We start from the raw sequence: 15,768 nt of genomic DNA on the forward strand, positions 1-15,768 counted from the left end.
TTAGGAATTCACACACATTTGAACATTTTTGACACACTCTCCAAGATGGCCCATAGGGTCAATTTGAGCCAAATCAGGACTTACTAATACATTTTGCTGGGACGTTTTGATTGCTTAACAACAAAATTCACCAAACAGCTGTGAAATTAAGATGTTATTTTATTTTATTTTCGCTACCGTTTTGGTAATTCGTTATACCATCTTCAGGCCCCAGAGCTCTCGAAAATCGATACTGTCATACTAGGGCCATATGTTTCTGGACGTTGTGAATTCGTAGCTCAAGTGCTTTCTTCGAAGACTCGATTGCCATCCTGAAGATGGCATAATGAACTGCCGAAACCGGTAGCGAAAATAAAATAATATAACACCTCAATTGATGACCCTTTTTGGCGAATTTGATAATTAAATACTTGACTAGCCTCTGTCTCATGTCCACAGTGGATAAACAGAGACGTTTTTGATTGCCTTCACTATTAATTACCCGCCTGGTTAGCCGTGGGTGTTAAACACCGCTTCTGGGATGAGGAGAATCGCCGGCCACGGATCGAATACGCCAGGCGGATTAATGACGATGGTCATGACACCAGCCGGTATGGATGTGGTTTTTAGGCGGTTTCCTACATCCCACTACGTGAATACCGGGCTGGTTCCCAAATACCACCTCAGTTATACGATTAGCCAACATTTAGAACACTTTCGCTCACATTCACTTGAACAGCACAACATGCAGACAGTTGTGGTACACATATTCTGTCCTTTTATTGCCGTCCAGGGAATAACGACTGTATAACATGATTTACTCACATCCGTTAAGTTTCCCTCACGGATTGGACTTAAGGACGCGTTACGGACAGCTATTATGTAATGTACTGTTCAGTATTCTTGAGAGTGTATGATTCCTAAAAATCGTCGGCAGCATGGCTTTAGAAAACTGAAGATTGTAGGAATTTTTATGCTGGAATGTTGGCTCACTTGGAACGGCACTACCAAAGTGGAGACGACACCATGGATAAGCCAATAAACTCGCATTCTGGGAGAGCAACGTGAAAATACCCATAGAGTCATCCAGAATTCAGTTTTTCGTGGTTCCAGTAACCTGACTGACGCGAACGCTGGTATGGTTCCTTCTAACAGGTTACTGATTCCCGTTACTAACCATGCCCAAATCCCGGCTTGTGCTCCGTTTGTAACGAATTCGTTTTCGATGACACGTTAAAACTATTTGCCCCCTTTGAAACCTCATCACACTGCACAACCCTCCTCTTCTCGCTAGAAAACCTGATACTCTCTCGTGAAATATCTTTGCTGTAACGAATCCGCGCGACCATTCGGAGAGGAACTGATCTTGACAAATACTTACTCGTTCAGCCCAAGTCCTGATTTTTCTAATACATCATTGGCGGTGTAGATACTACCTGGATAGAACATCTGCTTGGCTGTCGCAAATGACATGGTTGGGTATTTTTTCCCCTGGCGGTTGTCACAGAACACTGCGTTGGAGTACGGCAAAGCAAACTGATATATGTACTTGTGATACATGCTGATGTGGCAAGCACTCTTAACTGTAGTTGAGGAAATTACGAGGTAACTCAGACATGAAGGCGAAAAGTCCATACGAAAGAAGGAATGATCTGTTCCTAAGAGCGGAAACGCTTGTTTTGTGGTTAGAGAACAAAGATGTCGAGAAAGATTACATTTTCAGCTAAATCTAAACTTTTCTGTACGTAAGTCTTTTCGAAGAATGTAAAAGAATTAAAAAAAAAGACTTCGTCATCCTCGAACAATCAACCTCCTCTTTTCCATTACGTTTCTTCATTTTTTGTATCACTTTCCGAATGTATACGATACTTAGTATGGACGATGACACCGAGCGCAGCTTGAAATACTTAATGTTTTGGCATCACAGCTACAAATATCTGACGAAGCTTATACCTAATGTTGTAAACTGTTCAAATAAATAAAACCGTATATGACCAATAGCGGCTTATTTGTACGTTAATTTCTAGCTCTCGCTGTATTCTCTGCAGTCAATTCCTCAGTTTCCCACCTTCAAAGAAGAGCAACTGTCAGAAACATTGAGCTTACCGCAAGTGAGTGAGGCAAGAGGTTATTATGCACGATGAATGTGAATGACATGCTATATACAGCTCTCTGAGCCACTTCTTTGACGGTTCCATAGTGTAATTAAATGGAGGAATTTCTGCAGACAATGTTAGGTGTAAACAATCTCGCCGGCCGCTGTAGCCGAGCGGTTCTAGGCGCTTCAGTCCGGAATCGCGCTGCTGCTACGGCCGCAGGTTCGAATCCTGCCTCGGGCACGGATGTGTGTGATGTCCTTAGGTTAGTTAGGTTTAAGTAGTTCTAAGTTGCAAGGGGTCTGATGACCTCAGATGTTAAGCCCCATAGTGCTTAGAGCAATTTTAAGAATTTTTTTTTGTAAACAATCACAACTAATCAAAGACGTAAATAAAAATCACGTAAGGTGAAGTAAATACTCTAAAGTGCAGATTTATTCGTCCATATTTACGACAGTGAATCACTGGAATCTGTCACAACCACAAAACATATAACAGAGCTCTGCAGAGATATTTAAAATGGATTGAGTGAATAAACTCAGTTATTAGAATGTAAAACATTGAGATTCACTATCATATTCCACTGACATTGAAATTCAACTAAGGAGGGAAGCGTTTAAAAGCCCCCTCTTTATTTAGTATTATTGTAGAGTCAGTTCCACAAGAAAGTATACGCCGTAACTTTAAATGTAACGTCCGCAGTGACATCTCTGGTAGTGGTCTCGAATCTGTACTCAATGCACTTTTGCGCAGTGTATAGATAAACAGTTTGACAGGTGAATGTTTTGTCGGTCGAAGTTTTGGGTATTAGCTCTTATTTACAGCCACTTTAAACGATGAAAAATGTGCAATATTTATCAGAAATACCTTCTGAGGTCCGTTAAGAAGCTGTTTGGTCGAACGAGGCAAACTGGGTGCCTCGAGGGGACAATGATCCGAAACATCGCAGTCGTCTCTGTACGGTGTGGAAACAAGACAATCGGGTGTCCACTATGGATTGATCTGCGATGTCTCCGGATGCAAACCCAATCGAAATGTTTGGTCGTATACTAAGATGAAGCTTAAAGGACAGCCAATACATGCTTTGAAGCAGCTGTCATAAAATATCATGACGATACAGAGGTCGTTACCGACTAAATATGCAGAAAATCTCGTGAAAAGGATGCCAAAAAGGTGCGAAGCTATAATCGATGATGGCGGCGATTGGATTATCTATTAGGTAATTGCTCAGTTAGTAATCACATTTATTTTCATGTCAACATGTATTTATGTCTTTTATTTCATACAGATAACGGCGTACACTTCTTTGAGGAATTGACTATAAGTCCGTCTAGGTCCCTTAGCAGGTTGAACTATCGGGATAGGTAGAGAGATTCGCGGACCCTTTCGCGTTTGTTGAGTTACCACGAGAGCGTAACAGAATGGTTCAACAGACGGCTGAAAGATATGCTACGATTGCTACATGTATGGCATCATAAGAGTGTTTACTCTTAAAATGCTGAACTCGTACGTTACAAGGAGACTGAAGAAACATCTGTTTCTTCTCACATACATCTAACGTAATGAGCGTGACGCTGCAATTAGTGGCTGTAAAGGAAGCGTACCGACATTCTTCGCACACACTATCCACAAACGGTATGAGTGAGAGGTGAAATAATACTAGAGCAGTACATATATTCTTTGTCACTGCCTAGACTGTTATTTACGGAATGCCAAAACAGGATATTTCTGAGGTTAGAGACGATACTATATGAGCAAAACAATTTGCGTGGACTGATGTGCCTTATAGTTCTGACCTGTATGTATTAGAAAGGTTAGAGTAGGTTTAAATCACTATGATGCAAGGAGTATTTACAAATGCATGATATTGTAACATTATTTAGCCTAATTTCCTTCCCATTAGAAAGCACTGGCTTCTGTTTTAGAATACGAAATACGGTTTCCCAAACAAAGTATATCCAATACAGTAATGTTTACAGTAGTGTTCGGCACCTTTTTGTTCTTTTCTCTGCCTTGGTGTTGTGTATTAACGAGAGGACATTGTCCAACAAATTGAACGCTGTTCAAACAGTAACCACAGAAGAAACCCGTAAACACAGAGGTCTCATGAACTTGAAAATAATGGTAACAGACAATATGTGGGAAATAATGATTACGTAGTGTTGACAAAATTATCATAAGATATGAAATGATGAAGGACAGGATCAAGTGACTGGCCTGCTCCTGTCCTCAAAGATTTCTTACATCAAGAATCGATGGAAATTATTCTTTGCAAAGACGAAATACTTCTCTTACAAGAGGAATTTCCCCTGGTGTGCAGCTAGTTACAGAGCAATGCAGTTATTTTCATTTCTATTTTACTTATTTTTCAGCTTCCGTGGAACCATGGGAAACAAAGCTCCTTGGTCCTGGATGAAGTCAGTACATAGCGTACATTATGCTGATTAGAAAAATTTCTAAACAAAGGAACTGAACAATAAATAATAGGCGAAAGAAATGTGAGAGAGTGCACAAAACACATTACAGACAAAATCTCTCAACTACAGCGAAGAGCTCCTGTACAAAATAGTGGGCCACAAGGAGAGGTTTCAAATTAGGGTTTATCACTCAGTTTTTAGTTCCACTGGAAGCCTATTGAAAGTGAAACCTGCTGAATACTGTAGTCCAACGCTTAGGGATGTATCATCCAAGTGCAGTTCGTTTTGCCGACTAGCGTTCACTGAAAGAATGTCGCAGTTCCTTCTGAATGAGTCAGCATCAAATTTCATGGGATGGAGTGTACAACAGTGACTGCAGAGTTAGAATTCTAAGTCACTTAAGCAATGGCGTACATGAAGTTCCCGAGCTGACGCTACAAATCTGTGTAACGGTCCATTTCTGGATTAAAAACATTATTGTTGATGGCAAGGAGATATGATACATAGGAGGTAATACTATGACAGCAAGCAAAGTAAAGAAGGCTTCACAATTCTTTGTCGGAGGCGAGGGAGATAATTGTTATAGTGAAGACGACAGCTTTCAACTTCTGCAGAAGATCTTCCACGTGATATCTGAAAAGAAAGCTTATCATGTTCCCCTAGTCCTAAGAATTTAAAAATGACGTCTTCTCTTGCTCTTCGACCGCCTTGCAACATTTAAGTTTTGGTTTTACAAGTGGTCCGTGTCAAGTATTCTATGGATTACGTTTTGTTAGAGGTGAATGATGGTTCAAATGGCTCTTAGCACTATGGGACATAACTTCTGAGGTCATCAGTCCCCTAGACTCAGAACTACTTAAACCTAACTAACCTAAGGACATCACACACATCCATGGCCGAGGCGGGATTCGAACCTGCGACCGTAGCAGCAGTGCGGTTCCGGAATGAAGCGCCTAGAATCGCTCGGTCACAACGGCCGGCCGTGAATGTTGGTCTGTTTTCCGAAAGAGAGAGAGAGAGAGAGAGAGAGAGAATCAGAGAGAGAGAGAGAGAGAGAGAGAAAGAGAAGGGGGGGAGGGGGAGAGAGAAAAGCAAAGGACCCTCCAACTTTGCTTGTTCCTAGTCATATGCAAAGCCCTTCCCCATTTGTTGTGACCGGCGGAAAAATTACAAAACGTTACCTGTTCTCCGAGAACCACGTGCTGATATTATCGACCACCCTATAAGTTAGATCATTTACGTTACGTTCTACTTATGTCATTTGTAAAGAGAAACGTTTTTAATTGTCAAGTTTACTTGCGGATCACTGATATCTATCAAAAAAGCAACGGATCTAGAACAGACCACCATGGCACCCCGAATTTTACACAATCCCACGCAGGTTCAAATCGCTTTCCTGTTTCCACAATAAAATCTTCACTCTGCAGCGGTGAGTGCGCTGATATGAAACTTCTTGGCAGATTAAAACTGTTGGTCGGACCGAGATTCGAACTCGGCATCATTGACTGTAGTTTGCAATTGCTCTACTGATGAGCTACCCAAGGATGACTTACGACCCGTCCTCACAGGTTCAGTACCGCCAGTACCTCATCTCCTTTCTTCCAAACTTCACGGAAGTTTCGCAGGAGAGCTTTGATGAAGATAGGACATGATGTACTGGCGGCACTTAAGCTGTGAAGACGAATTGTAAGTCGTATTTGGATCGCTCTGACGGTAGAGCACATGCCCGCGAAAGGTAAAAGTCCCGAGTGCGAAACTCAGTTCGGCTCACAATCGGCCAAAAAGTTTCGCTTTTCTGTTTGTTGACACTAGATTAGCTACATTAACAATGGTCGGCGGTCTCAGTGGGTTTGTAAGTCGTTTTTTCCTCCGAATGGTCCTTAATACAAACACCACACCATGATTTACGACTGTTTCTTTTGAATCATCCTGTAGCCGACGAGTGGGAGAGAAGCAAGTGAATAAGTGAAAGGTGAAAGCGAGGGCAACGTCTGGCAAGCGACAGATGCGGTGTCATCTCGGCTTACAGGTCTCGGAGCTGTGCTGCTGGTGACGTTCGAGAGACTGACCTGGCAGACATGATTCGCGGCTCCGGGGTGCGATGCGGCGGCGGTGTCGTACTCGCACGCGCGCGCCTGTGTACCAGTATTTATACGAACCGTGCGGTGGCCAGGCCAGCGGGCACGAGGCTGGGCTGGAGGGAGGACAGGCGCCGCAACTTCTCTCCAGCATCCGCAGCCGGCAGGTGGGGGGGGGGGGGGGGGGGAGCAGCAGCGGCGAGATGAGTACAGCACAGTGCTCCGGCGACGCTGCCTCAGCGTTCCTCACATTCACACGGAGCCAGAGGCACGACGCACTCTATAAATGTCATTAGTCGCATTCCATAGACCCATGGAGAGTGTTCTGTGGGGTGTGGAAAGAAGCCGAATTATAAGTTTACTTTAAGGGGGACCGTTCTTCAAACTGACCGAAAACGACGATTTTCAATTTAATTTTTTTTTATTTATTAGTAGAAGTCATGGACAGTAACTTCCCAAAGTTTGAATGATGAAATCGCGTCCAAAGTGGCTGCAATTAGTTAAATATCCGACGCGACCTTTTTGCCAGGCCCACTTTTTGAAGCTACATTACAATACCACCCCAGTGAATAACGATTCCATGGATTACTTTCAAGCAGGCTTGCACGGGGTGCATTCAGAAGGCTGTCATATACACTCTTTGGTTTTACAAGTCATCTGTGACTGTGTTCCGTATCTCAGAAACAATAACAAACCAGCTGTTTGTTTATGAATAATCACTTCTTGTCTTGCCTTGTGTTACTCACCCAGATTTACGAAAGTGTTCGAGTATGATGCAGTTCTTGTACGTAATAGCAGGAATGTAGGGAGGATGAAGGTATTAGAGAGAATGAGCTTTGAGATAGGAAATTTCACTCAAGACATCTTGAGAAAAATAGATTTACATGCCTCTCTGCAGCTGAAAGGTAACCAGAAACCAGAATTGAAGTCTTGAAGGGAAAGAGGACCTTGGCTATAAATCGGGGGCATTCTGAAGAGGTGACAAGAAAAACAATGTTAGACTGATCTTTAAATGGCATTCCCTGAAAATTATGTTTTTTTAAAGTTGGTGTACCTCTTTCTCAGAATCTACGAAGGCTTGAGTTACGAAATTTTGTACACTTATTTCTATAAACCCAAATAATTGTTTCAAGAGTATTTTGAAATTCTCGTTGTAAGCTGAGATATAGGGCAAAGTCCTTGGAATTTTGCACAAATTTTATGTTATACTCAAAGAATTTTAATAATTTTTTATGTTATACTTATAGAATTAAAATTAAAAACTATTAAAATTCTTCTGTTCGATATATTCAAAGAATCTCACGAGAGAAGCTTACTTTATGCGGAAAGATTAAGTAGAGAAAATTTTGTAGAAATCGCTTGAATAGTTTGAGAAAAATGTGCGTATATTATTTTTTGAAAATAAAACATTAGGATTCCATAAAAAAGTTATATATATTTTTAATTGAGTGAACTTAACAGTAAATGTGTTGACTTCATGTAAAGCATGGTACAAAATTTCAGTGTCAGATCTTCAAAATTGTGAATTTGGAACATCTTTTAAACAGTGTCAGTTTTTTGTGAACATCCCCCTTCCACCCTTATTTAGAGTGCAACACTGAGAAACGACTTTACATTAATAAAGACTATTGCTTTTATTATGTATGACGGTAGCATCTGTTCCCGAAAGAACAGTTACCGTTGATGACCATACAGCTTTGCTAGAAATGAAATGATAATTAAATTGACACACTAGCTTCAAACAGGCGTTGGTATACTTCATTGGGGACATGTTGAAAATGTGTACCCCGACTGGGACTCGAACCCGGGATTACGTGGCAGACGCTCTATCCATCTGAGCCACCGAGGGTAGAGAGGATAGTGCGTCTGCAGGGACTTATCCCTTGCACGCTCCCCGTGAGACTCACATTCCCAATATGTCCACACCACTACATTCGTAGTGCGCCTAATAGATGTTTGCCCATCATACTCATTACTTGTGGCAGATTAATCTACCAAGTCCCGTACGAGTTCGGGCATAGCATGTGCATTCGCACAAGAATGTCAATGGCCGGGAAGCCATATTTTAACTATATATGACGGTAGTATATGTTCCCGAAAGAACAGTTACCGTTTATGACCATGCAGCTTTGCTAGAAATGAAGTATATCAACGCCTGTTTGCAAAAAAAATGGTTCAAATGGCTCTGAGCACTATGGGACTCAACTTCTGAGGTCATTAGTCCCCTAGAACTTAGAACTAGTTAAACCTAACTAACCTAAGGACATCACACACATCCATGCCCGAGGCAGGATTCGAACCTGCGACCGTAGCGGTCTCGCGGTTCCAGACTGCAGCGCCTAGAATCGCACGGCCACTTCGTCCGGCGCCTGTTTACAGCTAGGGTGTCCATTTAATTATCATTTCATCACTATTGTTTTTGTACAATTTTCAGATTTTCGCCTGTGGCCAGCCCCGTGATACAAGTTTAATCATTTACTTATTCCATGTTTAAGTGATGGTATTCGCTTTTTATGTGGTATAGTCCGAAAATAAGTTCCCCCGGAAAATTAATGTTTTTCCAAATCCAAATTAGAAATCATGTTCCAACGTCAACATGGTCATGAAAAAGTTAAGCTAAAATTCCGCGTTCTACTCCTACACGGGCCAATAGGGTGCGATTGACCACCACTTCATCCTCTGCGGTATGGAGCAGCATGTGGTCAGCACATTTAAGAAGAACAGTGATGTGTATAGCTACTAGAGGGGAAAATGACCTTCATTGCTCATTGTTAAAACTGTCAGTAGCTCAGAGCGGAGTTCAGTATGCAGCAATAAAAATTTTTGATAATTTGCCCAACAACATCAAATCTCTATCAGGCAGCGAAGCAATTTAAAATAATTTCTGTTGAACAACTTCTTCCATTCCATTGAAGATATATTTTTAAAGAATGCTTCTAAGTGTAGTTACATGAGTAGGAACAAAATGATAATATGTTCATTAATGTTAACACTGATTATGTACACATACCTTGTAGACTGACTCGTTCCACATCATTTCGATAAATGAATCGTTCAGATAATCTGCGGGACATGTAACTAAATAGCACATCGCTGTTTCTGTCGTTGATGATGTGATCTCGGAACCGCTACTAATCTGTCGAGTAATTCCTCAGTTGGCCGTACGAGACTGAGACACCCTATACCAATCCACAACCAAGAAAGAATCTGTGTCGGTACCGGGAATCGAACCCGGGTCCCCTCACGTGGCAGTCATCTGCGCTGACAACTCAGCTGTGAAGACGGATAGCGTGGTTATATACCTAGGACCAAAGAGTCACTTGAAATTTAAAAGCTTTGTGATCGAGTAAACCTTATCAATAATATATTCAATAGTTTATACGTAACGTTAACACTCAATTTCACGCCACTAATACGTAAGTGAATTGAAATTAAGCGGAAGAATTACCAAAAACCAGTTGAAAGTTAAGTACATTTTCAAACAGAAGCTACTGGTGAGTAACAAAAATTTTCATTTTGAGGAGAGGTAAAATTTTTAAGACATGAAAGAAACTCAGTTAATTTGCAAGTATCATATTTTTAATAGAAAAAACTTCTGTTTCGAAGTACTCGTTAGTGCATGACCGTGAACTATGGCTTAACTATCCACGTGTTATATAGTTCCAAAACTCTAGTATTTTATAACTGCGTACGTTTCCGCAGCTAGAGTCAATTCTGTACCTAAATAATTAACAATATATTCCAAATAGCTTTATTGCATTTTACAGAACCTAAATATGTAGCACGCGAAGCACTTGCAAATGCTGTGCAAAACACAATCTCATGTCTAACAACCACGAAAACTTCAGAAAGTGGTGGAAACTGCTGATGGCGGTCTCGAGCACAAGAAAGACCGGGGAATTCGATCTACCTAGAAGAATCAACCAGTTATTTTGACGTGTACAATTTCATTTGCCGTTTTTTTAAAAAAGTAAACAAGTTTTAACATACATCAATTTATTTCAGACAAGTTACACAGTTTACCAGGATACAATTTTACTTTTTTTCTGTAGAATTTCGCGGTACAATGAACATTTTATACCTAAAAATTAATCAGAACATTATGTACCAAAATGTGGAATGGATAACTTCCGGTAGAAAAGAAAACCACGTGTTTTAACACAAATATCTGAAAATTACAATTTATTCTAGAGGAAACATTTGTAACCTTGGTAGCCCTGCTTTTACTCATTCAAAACCACCTGCTGCGTCGTGACACCTCACACGGGTGTATTCAGCATTGCCTAAACATGGTTCGCAAACATACTTGCCACACTTTATGCATAAATGCTTCTTGCTTCTATTCTTGCCTCTACACCCTTCAATTTGACAAGTCTTCCGAATGTTGCAATGAATGTTGTGATACCGTATTAGGAAGAGTATTTTGTACCCTTGTGGCCTTGTTCCTTATCTATATTAACGACATAGGAGACAATCTGAGTAGCCGTCTAAGATTGTTTGCAGATGATGCTGTCATTTACCGTCTTGTAAAGTCATCAGATGATCAAAAGGACTTGCAAAGTGATTTAGATAAGATATCTGTATGGTGCGAAAAGTGGCAATTGACCCTGAATAAAGAAAAGTGTGAAGTTATTCACATGACTACTAAAAGAAATCAGATAAATTTCGATTACGCGATGAGTCACACAAATCTGACGGCTGTGAAATCAATTAAATACTTAGGGATTACAATTACAAATAACCTAAATTGGAACGATCACATAGATAATACTGTGGGTAGAGCAAACCAAAGACTGCGATTCATTGACAGAACACTTAGAAGGTGCAACAGGTCTACCAAAGAGGCTGCTTACACAACGCTTGTCCGCCCTATTCTGAAGTACTGCTGTGCGGTGTGGTATCCGCATCAGGTGGGACTGACGGATGACATCGAAAAAGAACAAAGAAGGGCAGCTCGTTTTGTATCATCGCGAAATAGGGGAGATAGTGTCACAGACATGATACGTGAACTGGAGTGGCAATCATTAAAACAAAGACGTTTTTCGTTGCAACGCGATCTTCTCATAAAATTTCAATCACCATTTTTCTTCTCCGATTGCGAAAACATTCTGTTGGCACCCACCTAGATAGGGAGAAATGATCATCACGAAAAAATAAGAGAAATCAGGGCTTGCACGGAAAAATTTAAGTGCTCGTCTTTCCCGCGATCCGTTCGAGAGTGGAGCGGTAGAGAGACAGCATGAAAGTGGTTCATTGAACCCTCTGCCAGGCACTTTATTTTGAATAGCAGAGTAATCACGTGGATGTAGATGTAGATATTCTGAAGCCAACTCTTCTGCCAGTTTGTATATAATTTGACATCTGATTACTCTTTCTCCTGTTACTTCCTTATAGAGTAACTAAACATTAATAGCTGCTAAGTGCAAGACATTGGAAAAAACCTGCATGGGCCATCTGTGGCATCCATACTTCACAGTGTAAAGCCGAGCCATTTGATCGATTACTTCAACGCCATACTAGGTTGGAACTTAAATAGTGGCAACTGCATATTCACAATAGATACAAAAGAGTTACATGTTTGCACCTGTTACTGTCCTTCAAAGTAGTAACCAGCGTTGTGTAGAACCCGTTGCCAGCGATGTGGAAGGCGTAGTATACCGTTAGCAGAGCCTGTTCTGTTGATGGTGCGAATGGCGCGGCCTACTGCCTGTCGAACCTCTGGAACAGTTCTGAAGCAAATGCCACGAAGTGGTTCCTCCATCTTCGGTATCAAATCAAAGTCACAAGTACTTAAGTGCGGGGAGTATGGTGGATGGTACAGTACTTCCCAGTCACATCGACCGAACAGAGAAAACACAGCTTTCGCTGTATGCGCCCGCGCATTGTTGTGCAAAATGATGGGTGGGTTGAGCCGAAAGTGTCGCCGCTTCTTTCGCAAAGCTGGTCGCAAGTGGTGCTCCAAAAACGAACAGTAATACTGAGCATTGACGATCTGCCGTGGAGGAACGTAATGCCTTAGGGTAACACCATCACAGTCGTACACGAGAATCACTATAGCTTTCACTTTACTGGGGCTCTGACGCACTTTCGACTTTCGCGGCGACCCATAATGACGTCATTCGTTGGATCGGCGTGTCAGTTTTGGCTCGTACGATGTGGCCCATGTCTCATCCAGTGTTACGATACGACGTAAGAAAGCCTCTTCTTCGCGCTCATAGCTCTCCAAGTGCATCTCAGCAGCGTCGTAACCCATCCATTTCTGCATTTCCGTTGAGTCATGTGGAACCCATCATGATGCAATTTTTCGCATGCCCAGGCGTTCCTTCAGGACGCGAAGCACAGTCGTATGCGCTAATCCGGTTTCGTGGGCGAGCTCACGAATCGTATGGCGTCGATCACTAACGCGGCAACAGCATGCACTTCTTCTTCTTCTTTAGAGACGCTAGGACGACCTGCCCGATGCATGTCTGCCACAGTTTGCCGACCTTCGTTGAAGGCTTTTACCCACCGTTCCACTGTTCTGCAAGGCAATACTGATTCCCCGCACGCCTCTTGAAGACCTTTATGACACTGTCGTGCTGTACGACCTCTGGCACATTCAATCTTGATCCAACTCCAATGTTCCTGTTTCGAAAACATAGTGACACCGTTACGTTAGACCGCTCGCTCACAAGTGACTGTGTTTCCCTCGATTGTGTGCACGCTGGTAAAGTGGGACGGGCGAGTGTATTTGTTCGAGGGTAAGTAAGGTAGGTACGTCAACGACGTGTGGTATCAGCGACAATAGTAGATTCCATTGCATAGTGTCTCCACAGCAGTGTTGCCACTATTTAAGTTCCAACCTACGTAGTAGGCCACGGACTCTGGTAGCTTTTTAGGATGTCGCCTCTGATAATTACTGTGTCATGCATTGAACTCAAAATAAACACATTTTTCTTCTTTTTCCCCTGATAGGATGTTCGAGTCATGTCACCTGCCTTAGAAAGAATAGTTGTGCGCAAAGGCGCTACATCAGATTTTGCTGATCGAGGTATTTCCCTCCTAGATTTCTTCACTGTGCCTACAATGCTTGTACTCCTACGTTTCAAATTTTCTGCAAGGCATTACGCTGTGAAAAAATGGTCTAAGGTTGCGTTTCTTTTGCGGAAGCAAAGGGCTGCATAAGACACTTTGCAACATGCTCTGCAAGGGGAACACCTATGTGACGCTGCTCATCTTTGCTTACGTAAGGAAACCCATTCACCAGATACTTAGAATTCGTGTCAACTGTAAGCCAAAACTTTATTCCAAATTTGTCTATTTTATTGCTCATGTTTTGAATGAAAGAGCATATAGCCTTGCATGAAAACAGTTGCTCATCCACAATGATATTTTCACCTGGAATATAACACAGCAAGGAATTGGCAATGAAAGGATTCCGCACATGGATAGCAAGTGCAAAACGATCTGTCTTTAGTCTATGTGAACGTGTGCTCTTCTCGTCAAATCGCACAAACCGCAAAATTTCGGTGAACTTATTTCTGCCCATCGGGTTCAGAAAAAATGCTGGTCCCATGTTTTCGACCATAACAACTTCAAAAATGGTTCAAATGGCTCTGAGCACTATGGGACTTAACTTCTGAGGTCATCAGTCCCCTAGAACTTAGAACTACTTAAACCTAACTAACCTAAGGACATGACATACATCCATGCCCTAGACAGGATTCGAACCTGCGACCGTAGCGGTCGCGCGGTTCCAGACTGTAGCGCCTAGAACCGGTCGGCCACTCCGGCCGGCCATAACAGCTTCAAAGGAAAGTTTTTTGCTCCATATACGCCTCGTAAATACATAAATGATATTGCGGCTTTTACTGCATCGACGCTAATGGTCAAATCAACATGCTCTATTTTTTGTACACTTCATTATATTTCGAAGTATTCTGTCATCAATTAGCAATCTCCATGCACTAGAATATATACCTTTCCTGACAAACTTCTTCACATAGCCTGTAGGTCCCGGTGCTACCTTCAAGATGATCTGCTGTGGACGTCTTCCAGGAACAGCTTTCATAGGTGTAACAGTCCTTGTTGTTTCGTCATTAGCTGTCTCACTACTCCCAATAGAAAGATTTCCTTCCATCGGAATTTTTCCTTTCACTCTGCCACGAATGCCTCTAGTGCTGTTAGCTGTAGGTAAACGCACACTGTTGTTTGACGTACCTGAATATACTGCATATAATAGAATACTTTAGTTACAACAACAACAGTGAATTTCAAATTCTAATACAGCAAAACGGAAAACACATGCTTGCTGAAATATCAGTTGCGATAAAATATAAAATAATAATACAATGGCTTCACAAACGTACCTGCTATGTGAAAAGCAACATTGGTTTGCAAGCTTATCGGCTTGCCCTTGTCCAGTAGTTGCAACATCGCTGCCTGAAAAGTCACTGATTTCATTAATGGGAGGGATAGATCCCTCATCATCAATAGCGCCTGCAGCGTCATCTTCTCATAATTCATCAGCTTCACAGACATCACGAGGGTCTTCTCCTTCGGATTCACCATCTGACATTGACATGAAATACTTTGAAATTTCTTCAACAGACAAACGTCGTCTTTCAACCGCCATTACGAAACAACTGAAATGTGGACAATACATACTGCGCCACTTGAGCAACAAAATTTCATTGCTCATCGACAAACGGTCTGCAGAAGACAATAATCAAATTAGGATGGTAAAAACAATAACTTTGGACATATCCGAAAGCTATAGTTCACATTTCGTTCCCCGTCAAAATTACGGACTTCTGTCCTTGTAGCAGGGGTTGTTTGGGACACTTCGCAGAATGGTAAATTCCTTGCAGACGTCTACCTAATAAATATTTATGAGAAGTCATAGATAATGGCACCAGTAGGAGCATCCATTTAGGAGAAATAAGTTCAAATGGTTCTGAGCATTATGGAACTTAATATCTATGGTCATCAGTCCCCTAGAACTTAGAACTACTTAAACCTAACTAACCTAAGGACATCACACAACACCCAGTCATCACGAGGCAGAGAAAATCCCTGACCCCGCCGGGGATCAAACCCGGGAAGACGGGTGCGGGAAGCGAGAACGCTACCGCACGATCACGAGCTGCGGACGAGAAATAATTCTATAGAAGTATAATACCAGTTAAAATGACGGACGCGGTACTTCTAATGCTAGTA

At 41.9% G+C, this 15,768-nt stretch overlaps 1 protein-coding gene across 1 annotated transcript in view; it reads right to left on the bottom strand.

The window, feature by feature from the left end:
• Positions 1 to 6,600, bottom strand: part of LOC124802925 — a 189,263-nt gene extending 182,663 nt beyond the window's left edge. Inside the window, exon 1 of the mRNA XM_047263999.1 lies at positions 6,562 to 6,600. Within this exon, the coding sequence (XP_047119955.1) occupies positions 6,562 to 6,572 (11 nt within the window). The 5' untranslated portion in view covers positions 6,573 to 6,600. The remainder of the gene's footprint in view (positions 1 to 6,561) is intronic.
• Between the last annotated feature and the right edge of the window lie 9,168 nt (positions 6,601 to 15,768).

The sequence above is a fragment of the Schistocerca piceifrons genome, chromosome 6 (assembly GCF_021461385.2).
Source record: "Schistocerca piceifrons isolate TAMUIC-IGC-003096 chromosome 6, iqSchPice1.1, whole genome shotgun sequence".
NCBI lineage: Eukaryota > Metazoa > Arthropoda > Insecta > Orthoptera > Acrididae > Schistocerca > Schistocerca piceifrons.